General features: G+C 45.2%; 2 protein-coding genes across 4 annotated transcripts; one reads left to right on the forward strand and one right to left on the reverse strand.

Annotated features, from left to right (window-relative positions):
- Positions 1 to 1418: 1418 nt before the first annotated feature.
- On the reverse strand, positions 1419 to 9804 carry LOC311329772 (F-actin-capping protein subunit alpha-1-like; the record flags this gene model as incomplete). Its single annotated transcript, XM_084461687.1, has 10 exons — positions 1419 to 2937; positions 3013 to 3075; positions 3587 to 3658; positions 4716 to 4794; positions 4990 to 5069; positions 5266 to 5472; positions 7357 to 7420; positions 7892 to 7943; positions 8165 to 8228; positions 9766 to 9804. The coding sequence occupies 10 exons, from the start codon at positions 9802 to 9804 to the stop codon at positions 2797 to 2799; spliced, it is 861 nt and encodes a 286-aa protein (XP_084317813.1). The 3' UTR covers positions 1419 to 2796.
- A 949-nt stretch (positions 9805 to 10753) lies between these two features.
- On the forward strand, positions 10754 to 27591 carry LOC311329864 (acylamino-acid-releasing enzyme-like). Of its 3 annotated transcripts, XM_084461807.1 has the most exons (23): positions 10754 to 10820; positions 11532 to 11661; positions 12058 to 12184; positions 12466 to 12553; positions 14978 to 15053; positions 15372 to 15463; positions 15567 to 15641; positions 16135 to 16272; positions 17383 to 17474; positions 17659 to 17699; positions 17836 to 17957; positions 19006 to 19066; positions 21495 to 21592; positions 21894 to 21948; positions 22149 to 22237; positions 22381 to 22519; positions 22893 to 22976; positions 23164 to 23244; positions 24098 to 24186; positions 25530 to 25720; positions 26059 to 26161; positions 26460 to 26566; positions 26894 to 27591. In XM_084461807.1, the coding sequence occupies exons 1-23, from the start codon at positions 10815 to 10817 to the stop codon at positions 26997 to 26999; spliced, it is 2190 nt and encodes a 729-aa protein (XP_084317933.1). In that variant the 5' UTR covers positions 10754 to 10814; the 3' UTR covers positions 27000 to 27591. The 3 variants fall into 3 exon arrangements, with proteins under 3 accessions (XP_084317933.1, XP_084317931.1, XP_084317932.1); XM_084461805.1 differs by lacking the exon at positions 10754 to 10820 and having other exon boundaries at positions 11131 to 11661; XM_084461806.1 differs by lacking the exon at positions 10754 to 10820 and having other exon boundaries at positions 11131 to 11661; positions 16144 to 16272.
- Positions 27592 to 27705: the final 114 nt, after the last annotated feature.

The following is a 27705-nucleotide window of genomic DNA, read 5'->3' on the forward strand; positions in this document are numbered from 1 at the left end:
AATCAGTGTTTGGGTGCTGATTAACTTATTATTTCCCTGTCACATATACTTGATATAAAATATATACAAATATAAAAACCTGTAGGCAATCTACAGTTGCAATCTAACCATAACTCTCCTCATGCAGCTTATCTAACCATAACTCCCCAGTTCCCTGAGTCCATGCAACGCAAAGACAGTCTTGAACATTAAAGATAAAAGACCACACCCAGGTGGTGAAGTAAGTGGTGCAGGGTTATGATCTCTACTGCCCTCTCCTGGTGTTCAATGGTATTAGTCTAAATCTCACGCTACCAACGGTCACACACACATGTATAAAAGCGTCTGCACCCAAACTAAATGGTAGTAGTGAAACTCTGAAACAGGCATCAGCTTTTAACTACCTAAAGCACTACCCAAAAGCTGCACAGCTCATCTATCACATAACACAACATTGTATATAGTGAAAACCATTTTCCAAACTACGTATAGAAGTTGGCAGTATGTAGACTTTCATTTAGTCAAAGAATATATCCATCCTGTTTTAATGTGTATACTCTAGTCATGAATACACTGAACTCATGCCACGAAGGAGCAGAATATTTCCTTGTCCGAACCTTGCACTAGGCCTGACTGACTGAGGAATACCTGATCAGGGAACACCAGATTCCTCAATTCTACTGAAAGGGACCAAATTCAAGTGTCTTATGAAATCGTTTACATGAAGTTCAGTTTGAACCATGTTGTCATGGGTTACAGAATGAAGACAGCAGGTTGGAATTGTACTACTGTTATCATTTCCTTTAATAAGTTAGGCATTGTTTGTTTATTTTATACTCTTAACACCATTTGTTAGTAATGGGTCTTATTTTAGTGTATTACTCATTTGTAATGATATAGTATATAAAAAGCACAATGGTATATGACTTGTTTGATCTGAATCAGAAGCATTGATTGATTCACTGGGCATACTGCATAATTGTTTGTCATTTTGTTAAATACTTCTCTGTATGTCCAGTCTGAGCATGCATATCATCTACGTTGTCTATAATACATCTCCAAATAAACAGACTCTGATGTTTAAAGTGCAAATATTTTGTAGCAACGTGTGTTGTTGTTGTTGTGTGTTCTGCTGCCTTCTTGGCAGAGAAGTCACCCCAACGGACTGATGCTCCATCACACCCACAGGGTTCAGGGTATTAGCTTCTTAGTAACGCTAGTTTCACCTCCAAATAGAACCTGGCATCTTAACACATCCGTTCTCATCTTATTCCTTTAGTGGAATGAACATAAACCTCTTGATTTTTTATTTTTTTTATCAGCCAGGTGAAGAAACAGCTCTATTCAAGTATTATGACACATGACAGGTCCAATGATAAGATGGATGTACAGAACAAGTGGGCCATGATTAACAATCCATTTATTATCACAGAATGGGGCTGAACAGTCCTAAAGCTGACCAGAGAACAATAGTAGTACAGGGTTAGAGCTGAAAAACTGCACAGATGGCTAACATGAAACTGATCCAGAGTCTGCCGACGAAAATAAGCCATTTTGTGTACATGACTAGCCTTCAACCTTGAATGACGAGTCTACTTTGTGTCAACTTGGTGTCAATCCAAACACAAACCAGCTGGATGCAGATACAAAAACATCAGTAACAGAGTATTAAAACGTATATCTGATTGTATGTAAGGGAGGGGAACTTACATGTGTGACGTTCTTTACCATAGGAAAGAGATTTTGGCAAACAAATCTTGGTTGAAGAAAATAAGTCTTCCTTTGACAAAGAGGAACCGTAGTGGCGTTGCCAAGGCGACACAAATGGCGGAGACAGACGTGGAGAGCTGTCATGACAGTACTGCAGTCAGCGTCGCCTTGCCGATGACAAGCGGAGGGTATAACAGAACAGCAGTGAACATGCCTCTGATCCGGACAGCCACCAACACAACGACAGCACGTATGCGGCCCTAGGGCAATTCTACAGAGAGGCATCATGGCGTTAGATGAAGCGTCTGCTGTCGGAACACCGAGGGGCAGAGCTGCTAAAACGGGCCAGTGTGAAAAAGAGCCCAGCTGGAAAAGAGCCTGACTTGTGTGTTTGGTTGCTTTAATCAGTGCTGCCACAACTCAGCAGCTGTCTGGGAGCCCTGGGGCTCAAATACATCTCCAGTTGGTCACAGATCTGCACAGGAGTGGATAAACAAAACATGATGTTTCCATCCTATTTCTCTCTTTCTTTCTTTCTCTCTCTCTCTCTCTCTCTCTCTCTCTCTCGACAGATCGTCCAGATCAGGGATTACTTAATGTACACAGAGGAACGATTTAAATGGTTTTGAATTGGAGCTTGCAGTCCTACACAGCTCATCTCAGTCACTCTGACCCAAAGGTGCTGCTCCAAACAAGCACAGCATTACTACAGATACAGTAAACCTTTCCGAACAGGCATGTCATTACAACAGACAGATATACTGTATATATATTTGCCTACCCCAATGCATGTACCAGGGTATATGTATGTGTATGTATGTATGTATGTATGTACGTACGTACGTACAGGTATGTATGTATATGTGTGTGTGTGTGTGTATATATATATATATATATATATATGCTTTGGTTAGTCCTTGCGCAAATGTGTGTGTGCGTGTGTGTATGTGTGTGATGGTAATCTGATGGAGGGTGTCCCTCTGGCCCTCAGGGTGGGATCAGGGTTAGGATCAGGGTCAGGGTTGGGGTCAGGGTGGGGGTCAGGGTTAGGATCAGGGTCAGGGTGGGGTCAGGGTTGGGGTCAGGGTGGGGTCAGGGTGCGGGTCTCTAAGCGTTCTGCATCTCCTTGCCGATCTTGTAGCTGAGGATCTTGCTCCAGTCGATCTTGGTGCGTGTGACGGGGAGCTGGCGGCGCAGCGCCTTGAAGGTGGTGTCAGACATGGTCTGGTAGTTCTCACTGATGGCCGTCTGAGGGGGACACACTCCGATCAGACTTCTCCAACACACTGACATACATGTGCGTGAGTGTGTGAGGTGAACTACCTGGTAGTCATTCTCAGCATTCTCAATGATGTCCACAAACTCCTTGGCAGTCTGACTCTCGCTCTGGAGAAAACACAAGAGGCAAACACAATCACTGAACACCCACCGCTTCTAACTAACTACCCATAACACTGAACACTATTTAACTAACCCCAACAATGAACACCATCTAACCCCAACACTGAACACCAACTAACCCCAACACAGAACACCATCTAGCCCCAACACTGAACGCCATCCAACTCCAACAATGAACACCATATAGCCCCAACTCTGAACACCATCTAACCCCAACACTGAACGCCATCTAACCCCAACACTGAACACCATCTAACCCCAACACTGAACACCATCTAACCCCAACACTGAACGCCATCTAACCCCAACACTGAACACCATCTAACCCCAACACTGAACACCATCTAACTAACCCCAACACTGAACACCAACTAACTAAACTGCATGATGGGAACTGACCATTGTTATGGACTACTCCACCTCCTTGTGGCTGACCAGTTGAATGTGTATGTGTTAGTGTGTGTGTGTGTGTGTGTGTCAGTTGTAGTGCACTCACAGTCACGGTTATGGACTCCTCCACCTCCTTATGGCTGACCAGCTGAACGTTCCCATCCTCATAGTAGTGAACCTGGATGGAGCCAGACAGAGAGACCATTCATCATGACGTATGGCCTGATGGAATTGACAGGTCAGACATCATGGTCAGGGATAACTGCAAGTTCTAGTTACTGTTTTTAACCCCCTCAGGTCAGTGCTGACATTTTTTCAGCTTGATTTTGGTGTTGTCTGATACTTTTTCATTCAATTTAATCAGCTTAACGCATACCTACTTCAAAGTGATTTATATGTTTATTTGAAGGACAATCACAGCTACATTTACAGTGTAAATGTCATCCATAGTTTGGTCAGTATCATATTCAGCTTAGGTAGATCTACAAACACAAAAGTTATAAGGACTACTTTTTTCTGTCCTCAGAAAAACAAAAGGCTAAATAATCATGTGGACAGCGTATACATGTAAGTGCTCAAAGCAATCACTATAAATCAAAAACTGTTCTGAAGAACTGGTGAATTGCCTTTATATTTTTACTGCTATGTGCAGGCTAATTTTGTAAGAGCAACAGTCACTCTCTAGTCGTACAAGCCCCTCTCACCGCGGGGAAAATGACCAACAACCCTGTGAGTGTACAACTTGAATGGGAAACCAAAAATACCTCTACATGCTTTAGTCCTATTCTCACGGACTACCTGGGCATGTAAAGTTATAGAATAGAATAGTTCTATAACGCAATATAATCTAGAAATAGATAGTGAATATAGGGCTTTGGTTTACAAATCATCAATTCACCCATGGCCATCTCGCGCCCCGTCACCCATTTAGAATGTTAATAGATGTCCACAGAAAAAGCGCCTTATCAATCCAGGTAAATTTGCACCTATTAGAATGTCAATAGTAAGTGGGCTGTTCATTGGTGGGGGTCTGACAGTAATACGCAAGGTAATGCAAGCTTACATTTTGTGTAATTAAGCTACTTTTAAAGTCGCAATTATAAGGATACCGTCAATGTTTTTGCTGCGTGTGTATGATAAAATCTCTCAAAGCTAGAAGCAGAAATATATTCTATGGTCATTTTGGGGCTAAAGTGTGTTACTGTACATCATGAAGTTGGGGCTCACGCACACACCTGGATCTTCAACACACCCACGACCTGGGCAGTGGACTGACCAATGGTGAACTTCCACTCTGACCTGCAACGTCCATTCCTAAGAAGGGGGGGGGGGGGCAGAGAGAGAAAGATACAACAGTTGGACTCATCAGACATGACAGTCCTTGGAAACGTCATGGACTAGATTCTACAGTTTCTCTTGATTAGAGGTCATTCAATAAACTGATTCATTCAATATGAGGTCAGTCAGTATGGATTAATTTGTAGCTAACATAAAAGTGGAATCCTGTACCAGAAGTTTTTGGGTTGAAACTGATGTCCCTCAATACAGGCGATGATGGTTTGTTGGCCATCCACTGTTTTCCCATAGACCTGCAATACAAAGTCTTAGACCAGCAACAGAACACAACACACTGATATACATATGTGTGTATATATATATATATATATATATATATATATATATATATATATATATGCATAAATACACTGTCTGTGTCTGTCTGTGTGTGTGTGTGTGTGTGTGTGTGTGTGTGTGTGCGCGTGTGTGTGTGTGAGTGTGTGTTACCGTGCAGAACCCGCTGGGGTAGTGCTCTTTAACATAGGCGCTCAGGGCGTGGTCGCAGGCGTCTCTCCAGGCTCGCAAGGCCACCTCCCCCTCGCAGGGCGTCACGTCGCTTACTTCCTTCCTCAGGTGGTCGAAGCGGAACGACACACGGTTCCGAGGGTCCAGGAAGCGGCCCTGGCCCAGGTCACCATGCTCCGTGATCAGAACCTGCACGGGGAGAGCCTGGTCAGTATGTACCGCTGGCCTAGTCCACCTGGGAGGTCAACATAGGCCTAGTCCACCTGGGAGGTCAGCATAGGCCTAGCCCACCTGGGAGGTCAACATAGGCCTAGTCCACCTGGGAGGTCAGCATAGGCCTAGCCCACCTGGGAGGTCAACATAGGCATAGTCCACCTGCGATGTCAGCGTAGGCATAGTCCACCTGGCATGTCAGGTCAGCATAGGCCTAGTTCACCTGGGAGGTCAGGTCAGCATAGGCCTAGTCCACCTGGGAGGTCAGGTCAGCATAGGCCTAGTCCACTTGGGAGGTCAGTGTAGGTCTAGTCCACCTGGGAGGTCAGGTCAGCATAGGCCTAGTCCACCTGGGACGTCAGCGTAGGCCTAGTCCATCTGGGAAGTCAGGTCAGCTTAGGCCTAGTCCACCCGGGAGGTCAGGTCAGCATAGGCCTAGTCCACCTGGGAGGTCAGGTCAGCATAGGCCTAGTCTAGCGGTCGGGAATCTTTATGGAGCCATGTGTTCCAGACCCCTGGCCTAGTTGGTCCAGAGAGTCCAATTCTAAATATAGCTGCAAGCAGCAATGTGGGGGCCAAGCAGGAAGTGCAACCAGCGCATCAAAGGCAACAAGTGAAACACGCCATAGCCGCATTTGAATCCCTACCGCAGTTTTGAAAATCGGGCATACGGTTCAGAATAAACACACTTCCAACTTTGACAGGTTGGTGGTGCTAGAGAATTTGAGGTGTCGACATAGACTTGGTGACAGGGGTCACGGGAGTGTGTGTTTGTTTGCATATAGTACTAATGCTAGCTAGCTAACACGAACAAACTCCCCTTTTGCCTTAACCCGGATGCTCTTCTCATCATATGTTAGAGTAACGTTAGTGGAATGAAATTTGTAGACTTCTAGTTCATCAAGCGGTCATTAAAAATGATCAAATGTAAAGAAGTGGACATCATTTGATTCCCCTCAGCCTACAGAATCTAGCTTTTATTGTTTGTAGTCGAATGGTGTCATATAGCCTGGTGGTGTCTAGCTAGCGAATGTAGCTAGAGGTAACAGCATGCAACCGTGGAGATAATAACATGGGCACTAACGCTATCATGTTTAGTCAGGAAGAGAGGACAATCAAATTTGTCACAGTGGCATCGAGTGTGGATGGTCCAGGCTAGCCAGCTACAGTATATTTGCGGTAGCATAGCGCCGTCAACAGCCCTCGTTCTCTAGCCTGACGACTTGCTCTTAGCTGAGCTCATTTGCATATATAAAAAAAAGCGCTCAATCCGCTCAATCTGATCTCTTGGTCAACGGAGGGGTATGGAGGCATGCTAGAACGCTTATTCTGAGTGGTATTTTCAGCAAAAATACTCAGACATGTTTTGGGGACCCCAAGGACTTATATTAAATTGTTGAAATTAGCATAATAAGACACCTTTAATAGATTGGTCTAGAGATTGTACCTACTGAGTTTTGTGCAAATTTCCTACAAGGAGATACATTTTAAGTGTTTTGCACAAAATCCAAAATGTCGGGAAATCCAATATGGTGGAAAATGACAGCACAGGACTTAACTCGGGTTGAGCCAAGGATTCCAACAGTAACTTTCAAAAGTTCAAAAGTTGTGTGCCTTAGCGCACCTCCAATTTTGACACGTACCAACGCGCTAGAGGGTTTGAGGTGTGGACATGAGTCTTGGTGACAAGTCATGGGAATGGGCCCGATCAGCGTGCCAAGTTTCGCAACTTTTTACCATATGGTTCTAGGGGCTGCCATAGACTCCCATGGCAGAAGAAAGAAGAAAAATACCAAGGAAAGGTACAAACACAATGGTGGCCTACGCAGCTTCGCCCCTAATAACCCAACTAGCCCTTACCTGTTCATCATAGCCTTCTAGCTTGGCAGGGGTGAATTGGTCCATGTTGTACTGGGCAAATGAACTGGGAGGAAGGAGAACACACAATGCATCAGAAACATGGCAGTTGTAAGTGACTACACTGGGCCTCAAGGCTGAGAGGCTACATTGTTGGCCCTCAAAGGGAGCACAAAGAAGTGATAAATCAAGAGCTACGCAAGATATAGGCCTAAGAGAAGTTTATTATTAGCTAAACTAACTCAAATATATAGTCTAAGAGATGTTCACTATTAGCCAAGCTAACTCAAATATATAGGCCTAAGAGATGTTCAATATTAGCTAAGCTAGCTCAAATATATAGGCCTAAGAGATGTTCAATATTAGCTAAGCTAGCTCAAATATATAGGCCTAAGAGATGTTCAATATTTGTAAAGCTAACTCAAATATATAGGCCTAAAACATGTTCAATAATCGTAAAGCTAACTCAATATATAGGCCTAAGAGATGTTGATTATTAGCTAAGCTAGCTGAAGTCCAGGAGGGCCTGAGCACTCACTGCGCCGCACCCTCTCGAAGCAGGTTGTCATTGTTGAGGAGAAGTCGCACATCTGTAAAAGACAAACACAATAACAAAACAGCTAACATTTGATCAACTAGGTCAGACAGACACACTCACCGAGGTCTAACTAATGACAGGTCAGAGGTCAGACAGGACACCCTCACCAATGTCTATGTCTACCAAGAAGTAGCCTGATAGAACTGTGTTCTCCTCTTTCTACTAGCTGACTGGAGAAATTATTATTTGAGAAGGAAATTGGAATTCTCTTACCGTTGAAAACTTCGTTGAACTCTCCCGGGGGGGCGTGTGTGACGAAGTTAGCTGCTATGCGGACCTGCAGGGCACAGGCAGGCTGCGTTATGGGTAGGGCTGCACAATTAATTACTGTAATCGTGCATTAATCAAAATCGCAATTATGACCCCTGCAATTAACTAATCACAAAAGGCCGCAATTGATGCAATTAATAATTCAGTTTTGCATTGAGTGTGCTGGGGGCACACAGAGAAATCATGGGCGTTTATGCTGTCTTGATGAATCACGTGTTCCCGCTGAGTGCGCTCTGAGCAATTCCTCTGATAGACAGACAGCAGATAGACAGCATGCATTTCTCAGATTTTATATATATAAAAATATGAAATATTAATCACACTTAATAATCACAATTATTATTTTTTGTGATAATTGTGCAGCCCTAATTATGGGCCAACCTTACATGCTCTTTCCTAGAGACTGATGGTGCCTGCATAGCACACTGACACCGCCCCAACCAATACCAACCAGCTCCCAACACCCAGCAGTCTAAAGTTGGCAGTTGTTGTTAAAAGTTTAAATTCTGCTTTAAAAATTCTGCCCAACGCCAACAGTAACCAACAAACATGGTACACCAATCCAGTGTTGGTGTTACTTGCCGTTGGTTGGGGCAGTGTCCAGGCACCTTGAGATCACTCTATGTTTTGCCCAGTGAGAGAAATGGCCAGAGATCAGAAAGAGGATACTAATGGACTAGGCTCTAGAGGAGGTACTGGGACATGCATTAGGGTAGGCTAAATACTCATAATGCATTTACTAGAGATGTGATCAATAACACTCACAGTTCTGTGGAACTGATCGTAGTGCTTTTGGGATAGCCTCTCTAAGAGTGTACAGCAGAACACTTCAAGGCACTCTCTCCTCTGGCTTAGCCAGTGTGAGAGAGAGAGAGAGAGAGAGAGAGAGAGAGAGAGAGAGAGAGAGAGAGAGAGAGAGAGAGAGTGAGTGAGTGAATGACAGCGTGAGGGTGATTAGAGAAAGCGACAGAAAGGGAGAGGCAGAGAGGCATCTGATGCTATCCATCCAGCAGACGCTGCAACTGAATCCGTCTGACCCAGAACACCTAATGTAGCACCGCCTGCAGGCTGTAACGTTAGCTAGCTAGCAATTACCATTTAGCTAGCTAGCTACAGGAGCAGCATCTGCATTAGCTTGCCACCAAAGCTAACGTTAGACTACTTCCTGGATTTGTCACTCACTATCTAGCTAGCAAGTGATGGCATAAACGTGAAATAAGTTATGTCATGCTCATGGTCTCAGTTAGCTAGCTAACTATTAGCTACAGCTACAAGCTACAGTAACAATTTAGCATATTACGACACAGCAATGTAGCCAGCTAGCGACTGGTTATCTAGCAAGCTAATAATAAAGTCTACAGCTCCATAGTAGCTTCCTAGCTAGCTATGCTAACAAGTTTGGCCTCTCGAGTTCCACCCGAAACAGCGGTCCTGGTGATAACAGTTAAATTGTGAATTGCTGATTCTCTCTAACGATTAAACTAATTGACTGCGATTTGTTAGGCAATGTATCTGATAATAAGATTTAGTTAGCCTAACGTTACCTTCTCCTCATCTGACAGCGGCTCCTCAAAATCCGCCATCTTGGCTCTTTGTGACCCCACCCACCCCACAGCTGATAGCAGTATAGGCCACTGTCCAGTCCAGAACCTCTCACCCATGGATGTATTAATAACTCTCACCTCACCTCACCTAACGCTACACTCACTTCCATTCGATCTTTGTGTGTCTTTGAATGACATGATAGGAAGAGTGATATAAGTAAGGGATAATCAACGAGTAGATGTGCGTTAAACGGTTTTAAGGCACGACGTGGAGGCGAAGAACCACCCGACGCGCAGCGAAGATAGTGACATATACAGCGATATATATATATATATCTCTATATATATACATATATATACATATATATATAGTATGGCCTATATATATATAGTGTAAAGAGACCCATAGTATATTAATTAGTGTAAAGAGACCCATATCGGATGGGACCGATGCAGTACTGTTTGCTGGGTGTAATCTCCTACCGTAATCTGGAGATTATTCTACCCTATCTGTAGATTTTAAAGGGATATGGATTCCCTGTTATTCATGCGCCACAATTAATCAGAATTCGTTGTAGGCTATAGCCATTGTAGTTTTTCAGCATACTTGAAATTTGCTTTCGCATGGTGCATAACATCGAGACAACATTGGACAGCGTGCAGGGATGAGACAGGGCAGTGCAAAGACAGGACAGTGCAAGGAGCAGTAAGCACAAGGACAGTGACACTGACTTTTAAAACTAGTCCCTCCTGTGCCATATTTGGTTTGGCAACATGTGGTGCTGGTGGCCTAGCTCTCCAACCGACTTGTCATGTGCATAGGGCTCAATTTAAAATATCCAATAGCATGCAGATCGCGGTCCGGTGTCCCACGCGTGAGGTGCTCCAGGCGTGAGGACCCTTCTCAAAATGAGCTCTAGAGGGCGTGCTCGGGCGTGCTCGGGCGTGCTACGCCATGGTTCTACAGTTTTTGGTGGGCGTTGCTACAACAACGTTGTTCATTTCCACAGACTTTGAAGGCTAACAGAAATATCACAGCGTGCATAATAATGGAGGTGAAATTGGTTTGCAAGTAGAAATCATGATTTTGAATGGCTTTTAGATGTTTGCTATCTGTTACTTTAGGCATGGGCTTGTTTGACAGTTCTGACTGGTGGTGCGGGAACTTCCTGGTCGACCCAGAGCAGCTGTTGTTGCTAAAAACTAGCAAGCCAGTTATTGTTTGCTAATGTTGTCTCTATTAGTGAGTGAATAGCTAGCTAGGTTAGCTACATTCTAAGTTTCTTAACAAGTTTCTAGATATCAATTAACGTTAGCTAACGTTATTAACTTAGCTACTCATGGTTTTTTTCAATACATAGCTAGCACTAGCTTAAGTAGCGTAAGCACTAACTAGGCTAACGTTATATTGCTAACTTACTCTAGCTATAACAAAGTGCAGCCAGCAGCACTTAGACTAGGTTAATTAACTAGGGATAGCTAGCAACAGAAAGTTAGTAGCTAGTAACTTAGCCTTGCTCACTCTAGCTTAGAGCTAGCTCGGTCATAGTTAGCTCAGCTAGCCGGAGCTACGAAGTCAGCTAGGTTACATAGCTAGCTAGCTAACCACTGGCCTTACAGTCAGGTAGCAACGTTAGCGTTAGCTAAAGTCGGATGCAGCTAGCGTGTGTTTAACCAGCAGGGAAATGTACAGGTCAGTGTGCATCACACGGCAGTGTTTATCCTTGAGCCGCTGTGTGAGTTCATCTGTTGTGTGTGCTGGAAAGGTAATGACCAACCCGGAGGACATCTCCAAACTCTACAGGGAGCTCAGTCTGTTCCCCTCCCTCACGCGAGCCGACGTAGGGCCGGTCATCACCTCGCAGTATGGAGGAAAATACAACAACATCTACACAGGTGTGTGTTTGTGGCTGTCTGTACAGTAACGTTGTCTAGTATAGTCTGTTGCCCAGGTGGACAGTGTGGGACAGTGAAGCCTGTCTGTGCGGCTGTCACACTGTGGACGTTTCAGAGAAAGCTGCATCCGTTGGGGACTATAAGAGATCAGTTCTATCTATTCATACATTATTGCATTTTGTATTGACTTAATGTTATGGGAATTATAGCAATATTTTCTTGTGCTCATCCACAACTAGGCTGTTCTTCTGCATCTCATGCCCAACAAGTTGATGATCTCATTCCAGTTTAGTTAGCCTAAAGGGTTGTACTTGGACGCCAGCTGCTATCTTTATTGATAAATCATTTTTGTAAAGCCTTGATTCAATATTCCCCCCCCCCCCCCCCTCCCCCCAGAATGGAGTCAGCGTGATCTGGAGAGGAATGAGAGTGTCAAGTTCTGCCGGCAGTACATCGTGTTTCACGACGACAAGTCAGTGGTCTACTCTGGACCGTCAGGAAGCTGCACGGAGATCAAGGGAGAGTATGTGCTTGTTATCATTCATCACAGTGTTAGTAGGGTCTTCACCTACCTGCTGGTGTTAGTAGAGGCCACCTGCTGGTGTTGGTAGAGTCTTCACTCACCACATACCTGCTGGTCACCAAATAGGCTGGCCGGTGTTGTTGGGTGTTTACTTTACAGTACTAACTGAACTATAAAGTAATTCCTAGTTTATTGTAAGTTAACTGTTTGCATGTTTTGTGTGCAATGTTTATAGAGTAATGGGTGCGTGTGCATGTGTGTATGTGTGTGCTCTCTTCCAGGCTCTTGAGCAAAGACTCGCCCTCTGGGGAGATGAAAGCGGTGGTCAGAGAGTGCTCGGTCAAAGGAGAAGACAAACAGTTTCTAGAGGTGAGTGATCCTGAAGGACATACCTGTCTAGAGGTGATTGATGGAACATACCTGTCTAGAGGTGTGATAGGTAGTGATGTTACGAATGAGAAGTTCCGAGGAGTTTGTCGTACGGCAGGTTCCGGTGAACTCCCGTATCGAGACCGTGATCAATGACAAACAAGGCTTGGGTCACGTGATCGGTTTGGTTTGAGATTCAACTTGTCAAAGTGAAACCCTGCCTATCCAATGCTACCTGATAAGGCGAACATCCCAAGATCAGAAGTTCCACTTGGCTACTGGGACAAACACAATCCTGTACCCCCACCTCTTCCAGCTGGCACTATAGTTTTTGTGCACACCAGCTTAGCTGTCCCATGTGAGAGTAGGCTATTCTCCAAGGCGGGGTAAACTCTAAAAAGAGAAATCAAAAGCCCTAATGCGTGACAATTGATTCTGAACAAAAATCTCTAAAACTACCCTTTCAATATCATTGTACAATATTATATTTTAGTCAGAAATAATTACAACAAACCTAGCCTAATGATAATTATCTACGTTATGAGTATATATCCTACAGTGAAATGACCATCCCACATCCCGCAGCCTCCTGGCCGGCTATTCCTTTGCTAAATTATAGCCACTGCCCCAGCAATAAAATAGTTGTTTTAACACATCTTTGTCGTAGGTCCAGGCAGATGACGATGAGTCAGTTTGTTCTTAATTATCCTACAGCTAGGACTCTATTGTTCCTCAATTCAATTCAACTTTATTGCAGACTTACAGTGATATTACAAGACACATAATACAATACCTTTCCCTCTTCCGTTGGTTGACATGCAGCAATAACCAATTACTAGAGATGGGCGGACAAAGACCTGTAAAGCTTTTGGAGCTTCTTCCTGATTGTGCCGGAAAAATAGCCGGAAGCTCCGGGGCATTGAAAACGGAGAGCACAGTGACATCTAGTGGTTTGCAGAAATCAAAGCATGCTGTCAAAGGTGCAGTCGTTGTACTAAAAACTTTCAAACCTTTTCCGGTACGTTTATGGCGTTTTAAGCAGCACCACGCTTCAGACGTCATCAGTCACGGGGTCATCGTCGTTTGACACAAGCTCCGGCGCATTGCTTCGCCACAGTGCGCTTCACATTGGTGACACAAGCTCCGGCGCATTGCTTTGGCACAGTGAGCTTCCTCCGACGCCCGGCATCGAATGTCCCATCACTACCAATTACTACTGGTGTGGCCAGATTGCCAATCAGTGGTCAAGTTGTCAATCAAAATTAGTTTACTAAGTTATAAGTTAACTTAGTTGCCACATGATTTATATTGGCTGCTCTTAACTATCTTTGATCTATCATAATCTATATTGGCTGCTCTTAACCATCTTTGATCTATCATGATCTATATTGGCTGCTCTTAACCATCTTTGATCTATCATGATCTATATTGGCTGCTCTTAACTATCTTTGATCTATCATGATCTATATTAGCTGCTCTTAACCATCTTTGATCTATCATGATCTATATTGGCTGCTCTTAACCATCTTTGATCTATCATGATCTATATTGGCTGCTCTTAACTATCTTTGATCTATCATGATCTATATTGGCTGCTCTTAACTATCTTTGCCAGCATGTGTCAGTAGTGTACAAAGCATTTAATGAGGCCTTGAGTAATTAATCTGTTTGTGATACAATGTGATAGACCAACCTGTCTAGAGGTGTGATAGAACATACCTGTCTAGAGGTGTGATAGAACATGCCTGTCTAGAGGTGATTGATAGAACATACCTGTCTAGAGGTGATTGATAGAACATACCTGTCTAGAGGTGATTGATAGAACATACCTGTCTAGAGGTGTGATAGAACATACCTGTCTAGAGGTGATTCTTAGAACATACCTGTCTAGAGGTGTGTTAGGTAGTGATGTTACGTATGAGAAGTTCCGAGGAGTTTGTCCTACGACTGGTTCTGGTGAACCCCTGTATCGAGACTCGCTTCGTTTTACGAAAAGCACATGATCAATGACAAACGAGGCCTCGGTCACGGGACCGGTTTGGTTTTGAGATTCAACTTGTCGAAGTGAAACCCTGCCTGTCGAATGCTACCTGATGAGGCGAACATCCCAACATCGGAGGTTCCACTTGGCTACTGGGACACGCCTCATTTCGCCATCACTAGTGATAGGACATACCTGTCTACAGGTGTGATAGGACATACCTGTTTTCCATTGCTTTGTTTTCTTTCTGATACTTTTAAAAGGTGCATGTGTGCCATATGCATGATCACACTTTGTGTACAGTCAGGTTTGTATATTACTCATACAGTCAGGTTGTAACACTGTAACAGTGTGACATGGTAGCCTGTGTCCTATTGACAGTCCTATGGCATCCCATCGCTGTACCTGACCTAATGTTGTTTCCATTCTGACCCCTCCCTCAGATCTGGAGTAAGAACGTCAAGGTGAAAAGCCTGAATCTGACTGGGCTGAAGAAGCATGGCAAGGTGTATGAGGACGGTGAGACGCCTTCTGCAGTTTCTCCACTCAAACTGATCATTCAACAGACTCTTAGCACCACCAATTACTCTACTTTACTCACTATATCTGTTAGAAATAGTCTAGTTGTAATGGGCTGGCCCAGAAGAAGACACTACGTACAGTTTTAGTTCTATGTTTCTCTATCCTAATAATTACATTGTACCTTAGACAATTCAAGTTCATCTTTGACCCTGGTCCCCTATTCGTGGGTGGTCTGTTGTGTTCAGAAAAGTTTGGTTGCGTTAGGGTTAGGGCTAGTTAATGTTGTTAATGTTGTTGTTGGTCTGTTGTGTTCAGATCAGTTTGGGTGCCTGGTGTGGTCCCACTCTGAGACCCATCTTTTATACGTGGCTGAGAGAAAGAGACCCAAGGCGGAGTCCTTCTTCCAGGTCAGAGAATTCACCGTCTAAAACACAGTCGCCATGAGCTACGTAGCTCTGATGAAGATCTCCGCTGACTGCTAACAGCTAGTTGTCTGTCCTCTGTGTACAGACAGAGTCTCCTGAGGCCAGCTCTCTGGGGGACGAGGAGGACGCCATGAAAGAGGAGAAGAAAGACGTCACAAAGGTAAACCAGGCGTGGTGATGTCATCAGGCCTGGTGATGTCATCTGACTACATGTTGATGGAATGTTCATGCTGTATGAATGATTCAGGGTGTTTATTTGTACAAGATACAGACGGGTACTGTAGGAAACATATAGGGTGCGTTGGTAAATGCGCTCTGAGAATCTGCTCTGATTTCAACGTCACAGAGTGCTCTGAAATCAGTTAATTTACGAACGGTCAGTTCGCTCGGACAAACCATCTTTTCGGTCTGAGCACCTAGTGCGCGCTCTGAATTTACGAACCACCAGAGAGCACTCTGGGTGCTCTGCGGGCACATTTACAAATGCACCCATAGTAAATAGCTTACTGTATCATCAGACTCAGAATCTAGAATCTATGCCATAGCTTGTAGTATTCTAAGATCAGAATGTGTTTTTTGTGTGTGCGTGTGTGCGTGTGTGCGTATGTGCGTGTGTGCGCACGTGCGTGCATGCATGTGTGTCCTCTCTGCAGGGGGATCAGTTTGTGTTCTATGAGGACTGGGGTGAGACTCTGGTCAGTAAGAGTGCTCCAGTGCTGTGTGTGCTGGACATCGAGAGCAACAACGTCTCCGTACTGGAGGGACTCCCCGATGACATCTCACCTGGCCAAGTCAGTGTGTGTTTGTGTGTCTGTCTGTGTGTGTGTGTGTGTACGTACATTACATAATTTGGATGACTCTCTTATCCAAAACGACTTAAAATAATTGCATTGAACAGGAAGTCAGTGTACTACTACTCACCAGAACTCACAAGTGCATCTCCTTTCTAAAACAAGTGAGCATAATCTAGTGCTGAAGGCAAAGTGAAGAATAGCAAACTAAAGATCCAATAGGTGCTTAAGAGGGAGGATCTTGGTAGTACTTCTTGAAGAGCTGAGTTTTAAGCCTACGGCGAAAGATGGGCAGCAACTCTGCTGTCCTGACGTCAGTGGGCAGTTCATTCTACCACTGCGGGGCCAGGATAGAGAAGACCCGTGACCGACCGCAGGGGTCGCTGATCGACAGGGCAACCAGTTGCCCCGAGGTAGCAGAGCGTAGCGGGAGAGGGTTTGACCATGGCCTGGAAGTAGGAGGGAGCTGTTCCTTTCATTGCCCTGTAGGCTAGAACCAGAGTTTTAAACTGGATGCGAGCTGATACAGGGAGCCAGTGATGAGAATGGAGAAGGGAAGCTGTTTGGGAGATGATAGAAAAGAAAAGAAAAGAAAAGAAAAGAGCTTCACTCCACTATGCAGACTAGGTGCAGGACAAAACGGAGTAGCAAATGAGAAAAAGAGTAGAGTCCGCTTACCGGAGCAAATAAATGGATGGATTGTTCCCATTAGTTTATTATTAACGTTTTGTTAAAGTTGTGTGGGAGAACTTGGGGTGGTTGAACACCAGGCGAGGAGCAGCTTTCTGGACAAGTTCCAGGGGTTTAATGGCTGACGCTGAGGCCCCAGCAAGGAGGCAGTTGCAGTAGTCCAGTCGGGAGATGACAAGAGCCTGGATGAGCACCAGCGCCGTTTCATCAGTGAGGAAAGGGTGAATCCTCCTGTTGTTGTAGAGCAGGAATCTGCATGTAACAGATGTGATATGTGCCGAGAACGACAGTTGGGTCGTCCAGGGTCACACCCAGATTCCTCACAGTCAGAGCTGGCATCACCACGGTGTCCATGGTGATGGCCAGGTCGTGTGTATGTACATGCATGTGGGTTTACACTCGTCATCATGATTCCCCCAGGCATTCTGGGCCCCTGGTGACACGGGCGTGGTGTTTGTGGGCTGGTGGCACGAACCTTTCAGACTGGGACTCAAGTACTGCCCCAACAGGAGGTAAGCTCTGCCTGTTGGTTATTAGAGACTCTGGGGTTTGAGTGACAGCTCCCCTGGCCTGTCAGGGGTGTCTGTAAGAAGACCTCATAATCAGAATGTCAAACTCTGTCTGAATGCTGATTTTTTCATTGGACTAATGCTATGTTCTCCATTGTCATGTCTCCCCATGTAAACACACTGTAAGGTCGTCTCTGTTCTATGTGGATTTGACTGGAGGTCAATGTGGTGAGTTCCTTATCTTGCCCTCAGCTTTTGTCAATGATCCTGTTGACTTGTGTGTGGCCGGAAAGTTCATCAGCCTCACGACTGGACAACTTGTATCCATGTAGATTTGCGTGTGTGATATGCTTGTGTCCCTCAGAGCCTCTGTCGTCGGGCGGCGGCGCGGTGTGCTCGCCCAGGCTCAGCCCGGACCAGTGCAGGATCGTCTACCTGGAGTGCTCCGTCTACGGGCCGCACCAGCAGTGCAGCCGGCTCTGCCTGGTAAGACCAAACCACCTCCCCTAGTGCTTCTGCTGGACAGGCTTCAGAGAAAGACCACAGAAAGACAGGCCACACAGAGACAGGCCACACAGAGACAGACCACACAAAGACAGACCACACAAAGACAGACCACACAGAGACAGGCCACACAGAGACAGGCCACACAGAGACAGGCCCATAGAGAGACAGGGCCATAGAGAGACAGGGCCATAGAGAGACAGGGCTACAGAGAGACAGGCTACAGAGAGACAGGGCTACAGAGAGACAGGGCTACAGAGACAGGCCCATAGAGAGACAGGCCCATAGAGAGACAGGCCCATAGAGAGACAGGGCCATAGAGAGACAGGGCTACAGAGAGACAGGGCTACAGAGAGACAGGGCTACAGAGAGACAGGGCTACAGAGAGACAGGGCCACAGAGAGACAGGGCCACAGAGAGTCAGGGCCACAGAGAGTCAGGGCCACAGAGAAACAGGGCCACAGAGAGTCAGGGCCACAGAGAAACAGGGCCACAGAGAAACAGGGCCACAGAGAAACAGGGCCACAGAGAGACAGGGCCACAGAGAGACAGGGCCACAGAGAGACAGGGCCACAGAGAGACAGGGCCACAGAGAGACAGGCTACAGAGGAGACCACAGAGAGACAGGCTACAGAGAGACAGGCTACAGAGAGACAGGCTATACAGAGAGACAGGCTATACAGAGAGACAGGCTACAGAGAGACAGACTAGAGAGACAGGCTACAGAGAGACAGACCAGTGAGACAGGCTAGAGAGAGACAGGCTAGAGAGAGACAGGGTACAGAGAGAGACCACAGGAGACAGACCACAGAGAGACAGACTACAGAAAGACAGACTACTGAGAGGGGCCACATCACTGAATTATCATTGTTCATCCACCTGCTGTTGATAACCTGTACTTCCAATGGTGTTCCTGTGTGTTTGTAATAATAATAATAATACATTGTATTTGTATAGCACTGACAGTATGACTGGTACACCAAGCAGACCTCACCCTAACCCTTCCCATGGTGTTCCTGTGTGTTTGTAGTATGACTGGTACACCAAGCAGACCTCAGTGGTGCTGGATGTAGTAAAGAGACCAAGAGAGGGTAAGGAATTGTGTGTGCGTGCGTGTGTATGTGTGCTCTGACCTCTCTGTGTGTGTGTGTGTGTGTGTGTGTGTGTGTGTGTGTGTGTGTGTGTGTGTGTGTGTGTGTGTGTGTGTGTGTGTGTGTGTGTGTGTGTGTGTGTGTGTGTGTGTGTGTGTGCGTGTGTGCGTGCGTGTGCGCGTGTGTGTGTGTGTGCATTAGGGTTGGGCCGATGGACGATATCATCGTCCATCGCCAATGGTTGATAGAAAAATACGATGGTTGAGAACCATCGTCACATCGGCGCTTTTTAAACACTTGAGCTGTGAAAATGGAACAGTTGGGTATTATATATGTGTAGGCCTACGTTAATGGAACAGTTGGGTATTATATATGTGTAGGCCTACATTAATGAAGACCATTTAATACGTTTCCCACAGTTATTGTGTCCTTCGTGAAGAATTTGGACAGCAAACTGAGCGAGAGGCATATGGTGCGAGTCGACGCCTATACCGGAGTTATTTCTGCTTCTTTAAACATTGTAAATAATTAGATTAACTAATTTGAGTCGTAATCTACTAATTCTAGGCCTACTGTATGTGTCATCAAATGTAACATTAGAATGTATCTATAGCTTAACAAACATCTCAATTTGATGTAGTTCAACAGCCCGTGCGCTCATGGAACATTGTACGCACGGACACGGAGTGAACGTTTGTTTAGCTGTATACATTCTAATCTGTTAAATTATGACACATAAACAATGTAGTGGAAGGGCATAGGCAAACATTTGCAACTTCTTCCCTCAGTAATTTATGATACAAGACTAGGCCTATAACTAGGCCTATGACTAAATATTACCTGTTACAACAATAATATAGCATTAGCCTATTTTTTTGCAATTTAATTCTTACCTTTTCGCCACATTGAGGCATACAACGCTTTTCATTAATGAGTCCAGTTCAAGGTTCTAAGCGAACCAACTATCAATAAATGACACACTAGGCCTACTGTAGGACAGAAAATATTTTGTTTCGTTGCTATTATAACACGTACATGCAGGCAAGCTAAATGCTCATTTCTGGGCAGAATAACAACCTAGAAAGAGCCAATCAGAACCTAGACTCGCCAACGGGACCTGAAATGTAGATACAAAAGTTAATATGCATGTAGAAATGTAGATACCCGGTTAAATAATAATTTCGTTTCGTACTTACTTGCCTACTTTAATCAAAAGACCCCAATAAAATACAATGTAAATTCGGCTTTATTTAAATGTGTGGCTTCTGGGCCATTATGCATAAAATAAACAACTCACAAAATTTGATAGGGCCCGTGTTTATCAACCGCATATTTCGTTGAATAATAAAGAAATAATAATAAAGAAATTGTAAATAATTGTTATTTACATATTTTTTTTAAAATACCACAAATGGCATAAAAAAATGGCAAACAAAAACTCCACAATCTGACTCTATACTCTTACCCCAGGGTTTAGGCCTACTCTTTCTATTCTAGATTCCTGGCTAAGAAAACCAGCATGTTCACTTTATCAGGCTTTAGTAGGGAGTGGAGAGGAGTGACAACACTACCTGCGGTGCTGAACACGCGCTCTGATGGTGTGCTGGTTGCGCATATGGAGAGGTATTTACGCGCAATACTAGCCATAAAAGTAAACCTCGTTTGGTTATCTTTCCATCATCTGAGTGGATCGTCATCTCCGTCAATTGTCTCGTCCAGCAAGTAGGCTGTGATCTCTACCTCTGCGATTTCAGCAGCAGTGCGCGTAGCTGGTTAGTTTTTTTCCCCTAGAAGACTGCCCAGCGAGCTTCTGCTCTTCTTAGGAGCAGCAGCGCTGGACTGATCTTCCTGCGTGGTGGGACTGACTGTTGGGCGCTCTGCGCGGGTCGTTGTTGCTACCATCTCTGCAACCAGCTCGGTCTTGACGTGGTTCAGCTCGGGTGGCTGCATGTGTTCCCCTCGGTATCTTGGATCAAGCAGTGCTGATTTGTGCAAGATAGCCATGGTGGCGTCAATATCATATTTGTTCGAAAAAAAAGTAAAACATGTTTTATAGGCGTATTACGTATCCCGGGTAGGCTATTGTAGACTTGCATTTTCTCTCTAAATTAAATATAAGTTATTTCATATAAAGTGACTGCGTCATGTAGCCAGTTAATGTGAAGCCTGATTCTACAATAGCCTACCCGGGATACGTAATAGGCCTATAAAACATGTTTTACTTTTTTTTTTCTCGTTTTTTTTTAATTATTATTATTATTTCCATAAAATGACGATATCATCGTCCATCGCGATGTTTGGATGGCCACATCGTGATGTCATATTTCAGCACACATCGCCCAACCCTAGTGTGCATGTGCGCGTGTGCATGCGTGTGTGTGTGCGTGCGCGCTCTGACCTCTGTATGCCTGTGTGTGTGTGTGTGTAGATGGCTTTGCTGGTATCTACAGCTCCCAGCTGTCCCCCCTGTGTTGGTCAGCTGACAGCCAGCGCCTCCTCCTCTCCTGCCCCCAGCGCAGCCGCAAGGTAGCCCCATCACCACGGAAACACACTGTTACCATTGACAACACAAAACAACTTTGAGCCTCTCATTTGCACTTCTGAGTTGTTTTGATGAACTAGATATCACAGCCATATAAATATAGTTGTGATTTAATGATCAGTTAGATATCACAGCCATATAAATATAGTTGTGATTTATTGATAAACTGGATATCACAGCCATATAAATATAGTTGTGATTTAATGATGAGTTAGATGTCACAGTCATATAAATATAGTTGTGATTTAATGGCGGGGAGCTGATGATGCTGAGCGTCTCTTCCAGGAGCTGCTGTTGGTGGACACGACCACAGGGAGCATCACCTCACTGACATCATCAAGTGAGTGGGTTAACATATCTGCATGCTGCTATCCTAACCCTAACCCTGCTATCCTAACCCTAACCATACTATCCTAATATCCTTTAACAGTCTGATATCCACAACCTCGTTTCCCTGCCCTAAAACCTGATGCTTTTTTAGTACTCTGGAGCTCCAGTGTTGTCATTCTCATGTCCGATGTGTGTGTTCCCTGTGTGTAGAGTCTGACATGGGCAGCTGGTCACTGCTGACCATCGAGAGAGACCTGATGGTGGTCAGCTGTTCTGCACCTAACTGCCCTCCCAGCCTGGTATGTCTTTAGCTCTCCTCAGTCAGCTTTCCTCAGACTGGAACGAGCTTCATGGTGCACACCATGAGAAACAGGACTATACCGCATGCGTTAGTTCAAACATTGAGCTCTTGATGCGTAATGACCTAATTTCCTGTGGCCAGAGGGTGGGTTTCCTGCCAGCGAGGGGCTCTCAGGAGGAAGTTGAGTGGGTCACGCTTGAAGAGGCAGAGACACAGCCCGGCATCGATTGGCAGATCCTCAGCTTCACCCCGCCCTCAGACCAAGACAACAGCCAATACCGTAAGAACACCCACGTAGTCAGACTCTCAGACTCGTTCATCTCTGTGACTCCTTCATCTCAGACTCGTTCATCTCAGTGACTCCTTCATCTTAGTGACTCCTTCATCTTAGTGACTCTCAGTATCTTAGACTGTTAATGTTATAGAAAAGCAGTTTCAGATACAAGACTAGTTTTACAACATTCGTCACATCTGAAGCCTTTCCTCATGATGTAACATGATGAATCCTGAGAGTTTCACAACATTCAACGTCACTGCTTAGAACTGTCTCGGTTGTAGAATCAGTTTAAAATTGATTAGATGAGGTTAGTGTTCAAGGTGAATTGGGCGGTAGTTACATGCTTGTTCCTGGCTCCGTGTTGTCCGCTGTGCAGCTGGCCTGGACTTTGATGCTCTGCTGCTGACACCAACGGACCTGAAGGAGGGCGGGAAGATGCCTCTTATCGTCACTCCGCATGGTGGGTCACATATCTGTGCCAGCCAGTACTCAGATCCCCTTCTGTTGATGTGTAGAGTGGTAGAATGTTCTGGAAACAGCCCCACAAAACATACTCAGGACCGATCTCTTCATTTGAGTAAAAAACAAAACAACCATGACATTGTTGTACCACAGTAGTATTTTCATGCTCTGTGCCTCTCCCTCAGGAGGTCCACACTCGGTGTTCGTGGCAGACTGGCTCCTGTCCTCCTCTGTGCTGTGCAGGATGGGCTTTGCTCTGCTGCTGGGTGAGTAGCGTGGTTTTCTTTGATATCATCCATACTGCAGCTCTCCAACCTGGACCTGGTTTAGACACCAGCACTGTCAGCTTGGTAAATAGTAAATGGACTGTACTTATATAGCGCTTTTATCTAAATCGCTTTACCATGAAGGCCCCTCATTCGCCCATTCACATACACATACACACACCAATCGCGGCAGCTGCCATGCAAGGTGCTAGCCTGCTCACTGGGAGCAATTTGGGGTTCAGTGTCTTGCACAGTGACACTTCGACATGTCGTCAGGAGGAGTCGGGATTTGAACTACCGACACTGCGATCGTTAAGCGACCCGCTCTACCGCCTGAGCTACAAGCGTCCTAGCTTCAATTAAATATGTTCACATTTAAAAAATAATAATTGTTTGACCATAGTTATTTGGTGAAAAAATAAGTGCGGCAAACCTGTGATTGACTAGTTGATGATGATTAATCAACTAGTTGATGACTACTAAAATGCAGTAGTTGTGAATACCCTATACCAAGGTAGCAGTGGAGGTAAATACACACACATCAAAGAAATAAAGTAGTACTTAGGAGAGAAGGAATGTCTACACACTGTATAGTAAGTAGCTCCCACGGTGTATTTATTAAATAGGGCACAACGTTTCGGCCAGGGCGGCCTTCGTCAGGTGCAATGATGATGAAGCCTGATGAAGGCCACCCTGCCAGAAACGTTGTGCCCTATTTGATAAATACACTGTGGGCCCTACTATACAGTGTGCGGACATTCCTCCTCTCCTAAGATTGTCACACCAAGACATCTGGAGCAGAGTAAATCAGTATTCCAGCATCCATGTGTGCGTGTGATGTGTGTTGTTCCAGTGAACTACCGCGGGTCCCTAGGCTACGGCCAGGACAGCATCCTCTCTCTGCCTGGCAACGTTGGCACTCAGGATGTCAGAGATGTTCAGGTGAAACCCCTCTTTGGATGTAACATGGCCACTTATAGGGCTGGCTGGTTGGTGAGGTACAATTAATTTTGCCAGCTCTCTGAAAGATTTGAGTCTATTTCATAACCTTCAACATATTTAATTCTCTTTCATAAAGTTGGTCTAAACTGTGTACTTGTGGTGATGCTTGATAGACACCTAATGTTACATACAGATACAGTGACGGCATATCTACTGTTACTGTACATAGATACAGTGACAGCTTCTCTGCTGTTACATAAAGATACAGCAGAGATACAGACAGGAAAGTATCTCTTTTAGAGCTGTTAAAGAATTTCAACTGATCACCCATGTGTTCACTCCAAGATAGTTTTTCTGTTATCTTACTCTATTTATGTTCCTGTTTTCTCTGAGTTTATTGTTTTACAATGTTTGTGGAAAGCAGAAGTTAACTCCATTTTCACTACCATCTGTTGTGCCAGACCAACTGGCACAACAAGATCACAACCCCCTCGCGACACTACCCCTTTAAAAGGGCTCGCCCTTCTTATTGACGGGGCTCTCGGACTAGGATTCACTTCCTGTGTGAGAGACCGCTTGCAAACGTATTGAAGAATAAAGATATTGTCAATTGTTTTTAACCAGCTTGAATCGACCACTCGCGTGCTCTTATTCTTAATCCAAGTATTAAGAAAATATATTAACAGAGCCTAGTTACCATAATGGTTTCCATTGTGGTCACCAGGAGTTTAGTCAGTTTCTGATACACAAGTGCATTCAGTTATTTTTACAATATGTATTATTTTGCTCTCTTATCCCCCTCTCCCCTCCTTTCTCTATCATGTGCTCTCCTCACTCCTCTTTCTACTCTGTTTCTCTCCTTATTCCTCTACTTCACCCCTAATCTGGTCCCTCTATCTCTCTACTTCACCCCTAATCTGGTCCCTCTATCTCTCTGCTTTACCTCCTAATCTGGTCTCTCTATCTCTGTACTTCACCACTAATCTGGTCTCTCTATATCTCTACTTTACCCCTAATCTGGTCCCTCTATCTCTCTACTTCACCCCTAATCTGGTCTCTCTATCTCTACTTCACCCCTAATCTGGTCCCTCTATCTCTCTACTTCACCCCTAATCTGGTCTCTCTATCTCTACTTCACCCCTAATCTGGTCCCTCCTAATCTGGTCCCTAATCTGGTCCCTCTATCTCTCTACTTCACCCCTAATCTGGTCTCTCTATCTCTACTTCACCCCTAATCTGGTCCCTCCTAATCTGGTCCCTAATATGGTCCCTCTATCTCTCTACTTCACCCCTAATCTGGTCCCTCTGTCTCTCTACTTCACCCTGTTTCTCTCGTATCTTAGTTTGCTGTTGAGAGTGTTCTGAGGGGCGGGCGGTTTGACGAGCAGAAGGTGGCAGTTGCCGGGGGCTCCCATGGTGGTTTCCTGGCATGCCATCTGATTGGCCAGTACCCAGAGTTCTACAAGGCCTGTGTGGCTCGGAACCCAGTCATCAACCTGGCCTCCATGATCGGCAGCACCGACATCCCAGACTGGTACACGCACGCGCACACACGCATGCACGCACACACACACGCACACACACGCACACACACGCACACGCACGCGCACGCACGCACGCACACACACACACACACACACACACACACACACACACACACACACACACACTTTACATAGAGACTGCCAGTGATTGCTACTAGACTTGTATTTGCTTCCAGGATTGGCAGCTATGTGACAGTGTGTTCTGACAGCTGAGAGAGGCCATGTCTGTGTCTGTGGAGAGAAACAATGGTGTTGTATTTAGGTCCTGTTCCTTTCACTTCCTGTTCATTTCATACCAAAGATGTGTGTGTGTGTGCTTATTGTGCAGGTGTATGGTGGAGGCTGGGTTTGACTACAGTACAGATTGCCTGCCTGATCCTGCAGTCTGGGAGCAGATGCTGAACAAGTCTCCTATAAAACATGTCTCTCAGGTCAGTGTTAGAACATGTCTCTCTGGTCAGTGTTAGAACATGTCTCTCTGGTCAGTGTTATAACACGTCTCTCTTGTCAGTGTTATAACATGTCTCTCTGGTCAGTGTAATAACACGTCTCTCAGATCAGTGTTATAACATGTCTCTGTGTCAGGCTGTGTTATAACATGTCTCTCTGGTCAGTGGGAGTCAGGCTGTTATAACATGTCTCTCTGGTCAGTGGGTGTCCGGACCATATAGGCTAGTCTGTGAGACGTCTGGTGTGTGTGTGTGTGTGTGTGTTCGTTCGTTCGTTCAGGTGAAGACTCCGGTGTTGCTGACCCTGGGAGAGGAGGACAAGCGTGTGCCCAGCAAGCAGGGCCTGGAGTACTACAGAGCCCTGAAGGCCCGGCACATCCCAGTGAGGTGAGTGACCGGCCCCAGCGGAGACGCCTACCCAACCATTACCCAACACTCACCACCCAACACTCACACCACCCAATACTCAAACCACCCAACACTCACACCACCCAACACTCACCACCCAACTATTACCCAACACTCACACCACCCAATACTCAAACCACCCAACACTCACACCACCCAATACTCAAACCACCCAACACTCACACAAACCCAATACTCAAACCACCCAACATTCACACCACCCAACACTCACCACCCAACTATTACCCAACACTCACACCACCCAACCACCACCCAACACTCACCCTCTGGATGTCTGTCTTACAGGTTGTTGTGGTATCCAGGGAACAACCACTCCCTCGCCAAAGTGGACGCTGAATCCGATGGCTTCATGAACATCGCTCTGTGGATGATCCAGCACCTCTCTCTGTGACGCCACCCCGACCACGTGTAATATGCCGACGCTAACGTAGCGCTCGCTGGCCTGCTAGCGGCGAGTAGCTCACCTTCTCCAGGACAACGTAACGGTCAGACCAAAGCCACAGCACTGAGCGGTGCAACTGAACCAAAATGCACTTATTACTGTATGTATCTGCACTAACTCATCTGCGGCCAGGTCATCTAATTATTTAAACGTGTGTGTCTGTGTGCCAGGTCATCTAATCGTGTATGTGTGTGTAGGAACAGCAGGATGGGCAGATTCTGTTACCTTCTCATACAACACTTTCACAAACATGTTTTGTGATGTCTATCATTTTCCTTGATATTATTCTTCCCAAGGGCTTAATGTATACTGCCAATCAATCAAGATCTTATCACGTATGAAGACTGCCTTACAGTTTTATTGATCTATTAATATATCTTCATCTTGAACTGGTGGTGATTGTGGAGATTTACAATAGTCAATGAACATTATATTGATGAAGAAGGTTGTAAGATCATTACAGTGATAAAGACATCTGATTGTAACTAGGATCGTCCTGGGCTCATTCTTAAGAAAAAAAAACATCACTCATCCTACAATAAAATTAACTAATTGACCTTTGTCATTGTACTCTGTTGCATATCGTACACAGTTCACTGTTACATTTTGTACAGTATATTCTTAGCTCAGTTACTCTTTCCTCTTCCTCCCTGTT

The sequence above is a fragment of the Borostomias antarcticus genome (assembly GCF_949987555.1).
Source record: "Borostomias antarcticus genome assembly, chromosome: 3".
Taxonomy (NCBI): Eukaryota; Metazoa; Chordata; class Actinopteri; order Stomiiformes; family Stomiidae; genus Borostomias; species Borostomias antarcticus.